Source organism: Vipera ursinii, assembly GCF_947247035.1.
Source record: "Vipera ursinii genome assembly, chromosome: 1".
Lineage (NCBI taxonomy): Eukaryota > Metazoa > Chordata > Lepidosauria > Squamata > Viperidae > Vipera > Vipera ursinii.
The window spans coordinates 301,133,585-301,145,099 of NC_139512.1; the positions used below are offsets into that span (position 1 = coordinate 301,133,585).

An 11,515-nucleotide genomic window follows, 5' to 3' on the forward strand; every position below is an offset into this window, starting at 1 on the left:
ATGTTTCTTGTACGGTTAGCACTGCTGTGGAGGATTTTTTTAGAAATAATAGCCAAGTCAGGCTGTTTTCTTCTTTTTCCTCCTCTTCCTCCTCTTTAAAATACAAAGGATATTTGCTGAAGGTTCATCTAGAATCTAGATCAAATCTCGCATTTTTTTAAAAAAAAATCAATTAATGTTTATTGCTTTTTAACAATAACAAAAAGCAAGAGAAAGGAAAAAGAGCAAAACACAAAAAAATGATGATAGAAATGTAAAAGTGAAACATATATGACAAAGGAAAAAAACATGTCAGAACAATAAACAGTTACAATTTTATATATATTTATCTAATGCAAATATTCAAGTACAATATGTATATACATTTTAATACATTTATATGACTTATTTTTAACCTATCTGTATACCAGACATGTCAAACACAAGGCCCGGGGGCTGCATCCGGCCCGCGAAGTGGTTTCATGTGGCCCGCAAAGCCATCCTGGAAACAGTGAGGGAACGGCCCCCACCGCCTTGGCCCTGGCCCAGAGACCCTCCTTCTGCCAGAGACCCTCAGATCTGTCCCACTCCTGCCCAGGCCCCCATAGGCAGCCTTGATGCGATGTAGAGCTGGCCATGCCCACCCAGTAGGCCATACGCACTCTAGCCACGCCCACCCAGTAGGCCACGCCCACCCTGGCCATACCCACCTGGCCCCCTGAGGGCAAATGCAATGCTGATGCGGCCCTCAATGAAATTGAGTTTGACACCCCTGCTTTATACTGTATAAATGAGTCCCAGATTTCATTATACTTGTCAGTATAAAGTCTTCATCTATAGGCAATCCACTCATAAGTGGCCAAGACAATCGTGTTTTAATCCATTGATTTACTTTTTCATTTTTAAAGCCTCCAGCAATTATTAAATTGGGACAAATTATGAACCCTTTGCACTTATATTTTCCCAATTAATATTATCATGCCTGGTCTCTAGGAGCCTTGGTGGAGCAGTGGGCTAATGCCTCCTTAAGTAACACCAGCTGCCTGCAATTAGTGCAGGTTCGCGTCCCACCAGGCTCAAGGTTGACTCAGCCTTCCATCCTTCCGAGGTAGGTAAAATGAGGACCCAGATTGTTGGGGGCAATAAGCTGACTTTGTAATAATGCCGCTTGGGGGGGGGGGAGAAAGCCCTAATAAGCAGGCATATACATAGAATGAAGGCTATTGCTAAGCACACTGATTTGTGCTTCTTAGATTGTAAGCCGCCCTGAGTCTTCGGAAAAGGGCGGGATATAAATGGGATTTAAAAAAAAAATTTCTATCCCATAGAGAAGAATTGGATGCTATAAATTTTCCCTAAAGTTGTAAATCTTTCTGAATGAGAGAGGAAGAGACAGACTGAGTTCACAGGCTACAGCAAACAGTCTAAAAACAGATGTCAGAAGTAGATTTTAAGGAAATGGGCAATACTCTATAACAAAACGGGGAAAGAAGCCTGTGCAAAATGTGAAGCCTTTTAACAAGAGTGGAGCATCAAGGAGAGAATAATGACAATAAGCAGAGTTAAGACAATAGTGAAAAGAATGGATCATCCCCAGTCATCAGTAATAAAAAGTCTCCTTAACTTATTTCATTTGGATTAAAGTAAAGTTTAATTTTTTAAAAAAAGTGCCAATCCATCATGAGATTTACATAATATATAAACGATCTGATTACCTAAAATAATTAGATAGCATTAAGACAGGTGAGTCTAACCTCTTCAAGTCATACTTGTCCCACTTCTAATGGAGCCACAGATAAATCTTCTTTTCAGAAATAAAACATCAGGAAAGGAAGGATACCACAGAGCTGGGAAGGATTAATGAAAAAAGGCCTGGGATTTACTTGTAAGCAGGATAGAGGGATGCGGTGGCTCAGTGGGTTAGGATGCTGAGCTTGTCGATCAGAAGGTCAGCAGTTTGGCGGGTCAAATCCCGAGTGCCACGTAGCAGAGCGAGCGCCTGTTACTCGTCCCAGCTTCTGCCAACCTAGCAGTTCGAAAGCATGTAAAAAATACAAGTAGAAAAATAGGGACCACTACAGTGGGAAGGTAACAGCATTCTGTGCACCTTTGGCGTCTAGTCATGCCGGCCACATGACCACGGAGACGTCCTTGGACAAGTGCTGGCTCTTCGGCTTTGAAACGGAGATGAGCACCGGCCCCTAGAGTCAGAAATGACTAGCACGCATATGCGGGGGAACCTTTACCCTTTACCTTTAGGATACCAATAGAGCCTGGTGGAGAAAGGGAAGAATGGCAACTGAAGACCAAATGAAGAATGGACCTGGAAAGATTTAAGCAATTCTGTATACCATTATGCTGACATAAGTACAGGGATTGAGGAAAGTTACATTAATCAGGGGTGTTTATTTTGCCCTAAAATCCTTTTCTTATAGATTTAGTGATGTTTACTTACATTTGCATAAGTCTCAACTGGACAGAAGAAGTTCCACCCCCATTTTATTGCTTCTCTGTAGAGGAGAAATGTTTATTCTCTCATACCCACAGACTAGGGCAGGGGTAGGCAACCTTGGTTCTTTTATGACTCATGGACTTCAACTCCCAGAATTCCTGAGCCAGCCATGCTGGCTCAGGAATTCTGGGAGTTGAAGTCCATGAGTCATAAAAGAGCCAAGGTTGCCTACCCCTGGACTAGGGCAATCTGTAGTAAATAGATTATTCTCTAAAGATTCTGTAAATATTTTCTTTCTGCTGCAGGAATATCCATATCTTTTCACATCAAGAAACAGCCAAATGCACAATTCAGGCTTTGAAACACAGTCCAGTGGAGACAGCGTGCCCTACTGGGCTGTGATTATAGCAGCCACAACTGGAATTTTGGCAGGATGCCTGATTGTTTGGGGTCTGATGACTCATAAAATCAACAAACATCCAAGGGCAAGAGATGCAGCAGCTGAAGAGAAGACATCAATGTTTTAAATGTGCATCTGAGCCAAAGAGGTTTAACATCATATGCTACCTCTTAGTGACATGAAAAAAGCAACATGGAAGCTTTGCACATGCTGTTTTTAACTAAAGTTTTCCATCTAAAAGTGGAAGAAATGACCTCATCCCATCTTGAATAGTCAGACCTAGTGAAAGCTAATGCTTAGCAGTAAACATGGAAAATATAAAGAGATATTACCTGGCAAATAAAAAAAAGATTATATGTAATCTCCTTTTCTGATTTTAAATACTATATTAATACTTTTGCATAACATTGTAATTATCCAGTTCTGTGCCATTTACCAGGTTTTTATGATGTGTCTAGATCACATTGTCTCCCATTTGTGATCCTCTTGCCATCCCTCTAGTTGTAATCCTTTCTTCTTTTCTCTTAGCTCGAAGGTTAAACCTGAAATAACTGCACAATGGATTTGGGATGGTAGTTCACAGGTGCTCTCAACATGGAAGCATCTATATTTTTTTGTTGGTGTAATGGAGATGCCAAGTTTCTAGTGTTCCTCATTTGTTCACTGTGACAGGGTCTTCCAATGGCTTCATAGGATTCAATAAATGCTATCATGCAACCCTTCTGGATTCTCTCTGTCCCACCCCAGGTCATTTGTTAAGGATATAGCTAGCGGCATCATTTCATTTTGTTTTCTCCAGACCACCTCTAATGGCAAAATTCACAACTGGATAGTGGCACTCCAATGCTGGCTTTCGTTTCTTCACCTGTTGATAATGCTGCCACTTGCCTTTCTAAACTGCCTTCAAGAGAAAACATTTTCCCTTCTACTGTTCAATATCATAGTCTAAGGCTTCCTGACCTGCTTATACGTTTTTGCTCCAACATGTTCATGCACATGGTTACTTCTAATTACTTTATTCTGTATTTACAATCACATTAGAGATAAGGAAAGGTCTGAATAAATATGGTAGCCATCTTTCTTAGATTGGCACAGGATTTCTCACTGGAGAAACCAACATTTCCCTGCCTTCCTCCCCACCCCACCCCATAAATAAAAAAGATTTTTCTTTTTATATAGGTAGTCCTCAACGTACGACTATAATTGAGCCCCAAATTTCTGTTGCTAAGTGAAACATTTGTTAAGTGAGTTTTGCCCCATTTTATGAGCTTTCTTGCCACAGTTAAGTGAATCACCACAGTTGATAAGTTAGTAAGACGGTTATTAAGTGAAACTGGCTTCCCCATTGACTTTGCTTGTCAGATGATCACAAAAGGCAATCATGTGACCTTGGGACACAGCCATGCTCATCAGTATGAGTCAGTTGCCAAGCGTCTGAATTTTCATCACATGATCAGGGGATGCTGCAAAGCTTGTAAGTGAAAAACGATCATAAGTCACTTTTTTCAGTGGTGTTGTAACTTTGAACGGTCACTATATAAGCTATTGTAAGTTGAGGACTACCTGTATTTCCATCCCCATTCTGACACTGTGCTATGTGCATTTGTCGGGTTATATGAAAAAAAAAAGTTCCTACTGGTGTAATGGAACAGAGAGCTGCAAAACAGGCTACCTTTTCCCTTGAAATGTGATATTAGAGCAGGGGTCTTCAAACTTGGCCCTTTTATGACTTATGGACTTCAACTCCCAGAACTCCTCATCCATAAGTCATAAAAGGGCCAAGTTTGAAGACCCCTGTACTAGAGTATCTAGAGAAAACATAGTAAGCTGAGCTGGAATGGGACAACTCGCTGAGGCCAACTCACCACAGCCAGCTCGCCTTGGGACAATTCTCCCTGGCCAACTCACCACAGGACAACTCGTGTGGGACGATTCAACAAATACAAAAGTTAAATTAATTTTGACAGAACCGTGGCCAATAATAATAAAGTCAATCCAGAAATAGAAGAGTTATAATTTCAGTGAAAACATGGTCGTAAATAATAAAAGTAACTGAATGAAATAATTAACACAGTGTTGAATTGTCCTGCAGCAAGTTGTCCTGTGCAGAATTGGCTGTGGTGAGTTGGCTGTGTCAAGTTGTTCTTGCACATAGAGAAATGGGTTCCTCACAAACCACAGAACTGCAATTCTACAAAGAAAATAGTTTTACTGCAATTTGGAATATATTGCAGTTGATACAAATAAATCTTAACACCACTAATATGGTAAGATCACAAAGAGCTGGTGATGTTTTTAATCTGGCATAGACTAAAAAAATAACTGCTAGAGTGCTCTATTTGTGTATGTAATACTCGATTTCACAACTGGGCTAAAAATGCAGCTAATTGTTTTCAGCAACTATTCCCAGCTTATTTTGCATTGCAAAAGCATGTGCTACTCTTAGATTGTAGGAGTAAGAACAGTGTAAAATATAAATAAATGTATTTTGTAAGCTTGGATTTATAGAAATTCAGTTGTAGAAATGCACTGTGCTGGTTGGAGATTAGCTTTCAATTACAGTTTATAGCTAGCCAGGAGAGACCATCTATCTGATTTTGGCTGATCTAGAAAAGTTATGCTCAGTGGACCTAGGATGGGAAACTACCAGAAATCCCAAGTTGTAAGTTGGACTGAGAAAATGAAAAAAGGCTATGACAAATCCCTTGCACATTTTTTTGCCGAGAAAATCACAGTCTTCATGGAATGTTTATTTACCAACAATTTAAAAGACAGAATGAACATTTTCAGGATGAAAAATAAGGTAAATGTGTTAAAAATAATTAGGGGATAGGAGGAACAAAAATTTTGTAAAAAATATATATATTTGGGGAAAAACTTATTTTGAAACCTAGCCTCTATCTTAACTATATACTAGGTAAAGTGCTTTCTTTTAACCGTTCTGCAACTCCGATTACTCACTGCTGCGTAACTTTAGATTCTAATCTTAGGAGGCAGAACACAGGATTAAGTTATATATTCTGAGACCATAGACAGATTTGCACTTGACTTTTCCTTTACCACGAAATACAGATTTCACTGCAGCAGTGTTAGGTTCACAATCCAAAACACCAACCATCTTCATGAATCAATTACAGAGCAACAAATATCTAGAAAGCATCATGAACATGGGAAGAGGTTTTAATAAACTTGGGTATTATCTGGATGGGAGACCAGTAGGAAATTTCAGAGCTACTGTATAGCCAAGACCAGAACATTGAAAAGCATCTAAAATGAAGGCAGAAAGAGTCAACTTCTGTACTATAGCCAGGAAAAAGAAATGGATGTGCCCTTGCAGTAAACAGTAGCCAAGCACAATCCTAAGGAGAGTTTGCAATATCATCATCATCATCATCATCATTATTATTATTGTTGTTATTATTATTATTATTATTATTATTATTATTATCATCATCATCATCATCATCATCATCATCATCTTTATTCTGGCAGTTGATCAAGTCTGTTTCCATCTGGACCATAAAATTTACAAAAAGCACAGAAGCCTGGTTATTCAGTAAATGCTTATATCCCGTCCCAAATGGCATGTTAAAAAATGAGGCAATAAATAGAATGCAGCATTTGGTTGATGGTAAGGTGACAATTTCCCCCAAAATAGAGTCAGCTTTTCTGCCAGGCAGCCCCAGCTGGTGGGCGTCCAGGGGTCCTTGAGTCTGATGCCTTCCCTCTGCAGTCATAGTTAAAGAAAAATAATGTCATGAGTGAGGCTACCAATTAGACGGTGTAGCTGAGCCACATTTCACGGCTGTCTTTGTTTACAGTCAACAATTAACAATATAATTGCTTTTGGCTTTTCTATCCAGTCTTTGTCAGTTGGTCTCCAAAACACTTTTGCAAATGTTGTTGACCTTTCTGCTGGGGCTTCTCACCATTTTGCCTTCTTTCTTGCATACCAAGTAAGAAAGCATGTCAGTGTTAAATCAGCAGAAGCAGCCCTTACTCTTTGCAAGTATGCCCTGCCGCCTATTGTAACATTTGCAAATTTGCTTTAGGAGGGATTTGCTTTACTGGGAGGGGGGGAGAGAGATTTTTTAAAAGGGAAGAGAACTGCCTCCTTTCCTTTCAGTTGCTGTTTATGTAGTAGCACACATACTCCACTTCCCACCCTCAATGAATGAATGTATGAATTCAGCATGACTCCTGGCAGTTTATAAATAAGAGTAAAAAGAGACCTAAGTTTGCAAAGAAATAATAAGGTCAATACCCTTACCCACCCACTCACCCACCTGCACCCAGTGGTGAGGAATGGTGTATTGAACAATATAGTTTTTAAAGGCTTCTCTCAATGCAAACAAACTTCTGGAGAGGCTATTATTTCAAGTGCAGAGGAGGAGAAACTGAGAAATTCTGTCTCCGGACTTATCCATCAATCTCTTTCCTGGTAGGACCTTCTGCATCACTTGCTGGCAGAAGTGTAAACAATAGAGTGGTTCTATTTGAAGGAGGCAGCCTGAAAATATCAAAGAGCCAAGCTATATAGGTTAAAACCGGTACTTTTCAATAATACCTGGAACTTATCAAAGGCCATTGCAGTGACCTGGATCTATAGTTCATAAAGATAAAATGTTTCTGATTGTTTCCTTTATTAAAATAATCTCCGCTGAAAGCAAAGCTATGAGAGTGGAGGGCTTGCTTTTTATTCAACACCTTTATATATATATATATATATATATATATATATATATATATATATATATATATATATATATATATATATATATATATATATATATATATATATATATATATATATATATGTTGGTCCCATAGAACTGGGAGAAGATTACTGTATGTTAAACAATACCCAGCAGGCATGCCATTAAGAAAAGGCAGCTGGGAGGAGTCACTGCTCCATCTGGTTTTCTGTGTTCAGTTGCCTGTAATTTTGCCTTTATAATGCTTATGTTTCCAGCCAACTCCCAGCTTCAGTTGACTGAAAGAGAATTACAATAAATTGGCAAAGTAGAAAAGGGATATGGCAAAAGCTTTTGTATGAGGTATAAATATTAATCTGAAAAAGACTTCTAAAACTCTGGTGGCTATCTGCTTAAGTACTTACCTAGGAGGAAGACAACTGAGCATAATCCAATGTCATTTTAAGTAAATATTGCCTGGGACTGTTTATAACAGACCTTCACATCTGTTTAAATATCTTATCCCATTCCAAATTCCAATGCATGGGCTCATTCAGAGATATTTTAAGGGATACTAATAGCACTCAGCAGTTGGGTATCATTACTCATCCAGTAGCTGGCAAAATATGATTCTTGCTTATCTTGGCAACCCTTTGGATCAGGCCTAATTAGTAATAGAGACCACAAGATGCACTGGAGCTGTAGGCAGGAGAGACAATTAAAAAAACAAAATGCTCCAGAAGGCAGTGACATTGATCCACCTTCATGTAATTGTAAAAAAATATTCTATAGATGTGTCCATGTAGTCACCAGGAGAGAGGTTTTGTCTTAGATATGTTAGTTAAGTTTATTTGTTTGTTAAATTTATTTGCTACCCAGAGTAGCTGAGTGGCTTACAACAATAAAAGGGGGAAAAAGATAAAAAATGTAAAAATAAAATAGCAAAGAAATAAAACAATAAAAAGCAATGGAAGTACGATATGAAATTAAAAAGATGAATGGAGGAGGGAACAGGAAGTGCATGGGGGAGGGTGGGGTCAGCTAATTAGTCCAGCAGCCACCTCCAGTGATGTACGCCCCTGTTAAGTCCCCAAGCCAATCAGCAGAGCCCGGTCTTCAGGCCCTTGTGGAAGGATGGGGGGGGGCAAGTTTCACCTCAGAGGGCAGTTATTAAATTTAGTTTAGCTCCAAGTGACTGTAGGGTCTTGACCTGTCCTTAATAATAATTTGTAACTATTCCAAGGATGTATCAGTAATTTCTTAGATTCCTTCTATCCGTCCATCCATCTATCTTCCCGGTCTTCTATTTCCCTCAGCCTTGTCAAGCATAAGCACTTTTTCCCAATCCATCTGATGATGTTACTGAATTTGGTAATGAAATGTCTGCAAGAAAGCCATCAAGCTCAGAAAGCACCAGGAACCCCACATTCCAAGCCATCATCTGTTTACCACATGCTTTAAATAAATGGTTATCTACTTGATGATTATTATCTTAAAGTCTCAGGTTAATTGGATTCATTCTTATAGTCCATGGTACTCTCAATAACTGTTGTCAAACCTACTATTTGGAGGTAACTAATTTCCTTCTGTTACTTCTTCTCAATGGTACATTCCCACTTGCAGTATAATTGCTTTAACTGTTCTGATCCTTGTCGTTACTGAAATATTCATTACATTTATCCACACACACCCAACTCATTCTACAAAGCAATTCTTTGTAAAATGCTCTTATTCTTCATGCTCTTGTCTAAGTTGAGCAGTGTTTTTCTTTTATTTCCTCTTTATGTCTCCAGCCCACTGTTCATCTTCATTTATTCTTGAATCCATGAAAATAAAATCTATCACTGTCTTCCATCTTTTTACTTTGGGCTAATAAAGTAGTAATACCTAAATATTTCAAACTGTAAGTATTCTGTCCTTCAGTTTTTTAATTCTAGAGATTATTTGTTCCTATTCATTTTGAAACAGCAACCAATTCTTTTGACTGACCAACATCTCTTAGATCTGTACAATTCAGCAATGTCACAGACTTCACTCATAATTTTTCCCAGGTAATGTAGACAGGCAGTTGTGGAATATCCACATTTTTAATTCTATAGAGTCAAAGGCAGGATTGTTGCAACTGCTAATGATCCTGCCATATTCTCAGAGTCTTGATATCTGGCTGTGAAATCCAACTAGAAATTAATTTTATTAGATGGAATTGATGGTTTCAATGCCATGCCAAACATCATCACCATTCTTATTCAGTATGACAGAAAATAGTTGATTCTCCCCCCACCCTGGTTGGAAGGTACTGTTCACAATATTTTCATTGTTGACAGTGGTGTTCTTGGACTCACCTACATTAAAATGTGGCCAAACAATGTGCATGAATGTCCTATCTTTCCTCTTTTATTGCCATCTGAAGCTTTTCTGACTTCCCACACTTTTTCTACACCCCAAGGGAAGCTTTTGTAAGAGAGCCCCTTCTTGATATTTTTTTTCCAGTTTTGGGGCAGAGTTGGCCAGAGAGGCTGCTGGATGATGGGAGAATGGGATAACTGGGGGGAAAAAATCTCCAAATCCCATGAAAATCTCCTTAAAAGGTACCCCAGCACTTCTGATCAATCTCTCAACATGATCTGCTTAGAACTATTAGAAGGTAAATGAGAATCATGGCATAAACACCTGTTATTTATACACAAGGACTCATGCCTCTTGTCACGGCTAACCTGAAGTCTCTTTTAACTAATAACAAACTTCCCACAGGCATCTTGCCTCTGGTTTTTCTAAATAATTCATTTGCACTGCACTCTAGCTTATTTAGGCTAACAGTGATTAAATGTAGTAAGGTGTAAGAAGGTTTATGGAAACCCCTTAAAAATCTAAAAAAAAAAGGAGGTGAGTCATCTAAATAGTCCAATGAGAACTGAGAATGGCTGGATGACTCGTGAGATTTGGAACTGGAAACAAAGGTAGGGAGGGAGAGAGAAACAGAACAGAATACAGTGTCGTATAAGAAGACAGTTGATTGGCTGATGGGAAATTTCAGCAACAGCTTTTCACTTTGCAATGTTTTGTTATGAGTCCTTCTTAAATAAATCTCAATTCTAGAGTGGGCATTTGGCTACAGCTGATGGGAATTGTGGTTCAACTACATCCGGAAAGCCATGGATTGCTGGTGCTGTTATTAATATTTACAGGAAATGTTGGTTTTTGTAAATCCGGATGACTGGATTCCCTGCTGTTTAAATGATTAAATCCCCAGGCACTGGTTACTGCCAGTGTCCTTTCTTGTAGTCATTTCTGGAGAGGTACCACACTGCTATTCATTATGAGATTCTAATTATGTAAGTGGTCGGCTTGACTGAGCATGGAGGGTTGTCACTGGTTCCCACTTAACTGAAATGGGTAATTGAAAGTCAGATCATTCTGAACAGTTTATTTGTATAAAGCCAGCGGTGTCCAAAAGTGATTGGAAATGCATTAGCTCATCTCCTCCTATGTTCCCTCCTTCCTTCTTGGAAGATATCCAGAAGAAACACAAAAAAGGGAAGGATAAACAATAACCCTTCTTCCATTCCAGGAGCGTGTGCTGACATCAGCTCCTATGAACCAGCATTTTCATCACTGCAAAAAGGTTTTTCAATCCTTTACCCTTACTTAGACATTTTCTGTACTCTATCATGGAGTGCAGGGGACTATAAATGGAAGGACATTTTCCCCCAGAATCAAAACTATAATAGTCACCAGTGATTATTCCTAAAATGTTCAGACCTGCTGACCTAAAAATTCATTTTGTCTCAATACGCTAAACATACAGTTAACAGTAGGTGAAGCTAACCCATAGAAAAGGAAAAGAGGGAGAAAAAGGCAGGCATGATCTCTTTCTGTTCCATAATTAAATGGACACAAACATTTTTTCTTTTCTCCCTAACAGCAAAGCAGTCAACACTTGCAGAGCTTTTGTTTAATATGGAGCATAAATTAGGACCTGCTAAAATCTGC

The 11,515-nt window shown here is 38.8% G+C and overlaps 1 protein-coding gene across 1 annotated transcript in view; it reads left to right on the forward strand.

Moving 5' to 3' along the window:
* PLB1 (phospholipase B1) overlaps window positions 1-3,158 on the forward strand; it is a gene marked incomplete at its 5' end in the record, with an annotated part of 116,444 nt that extends 113,286 nt beyond the window's left edge. Inside the window, one exon of the mRNA XM_083348375.1 lies at window positions 2,737-3,158. Coding sequence (XP_083204501.1) covers window positions 2,737-2,958 — 222 coding nt within the window. The 3' untranslated portion in view covers window positions 2,959-3,158. The remainder of the gene's footprint in view (window positions 1-2,736) is intronic.
* Window positions 3,159-11,515: the final 8,357 nt, after the last annotated feature.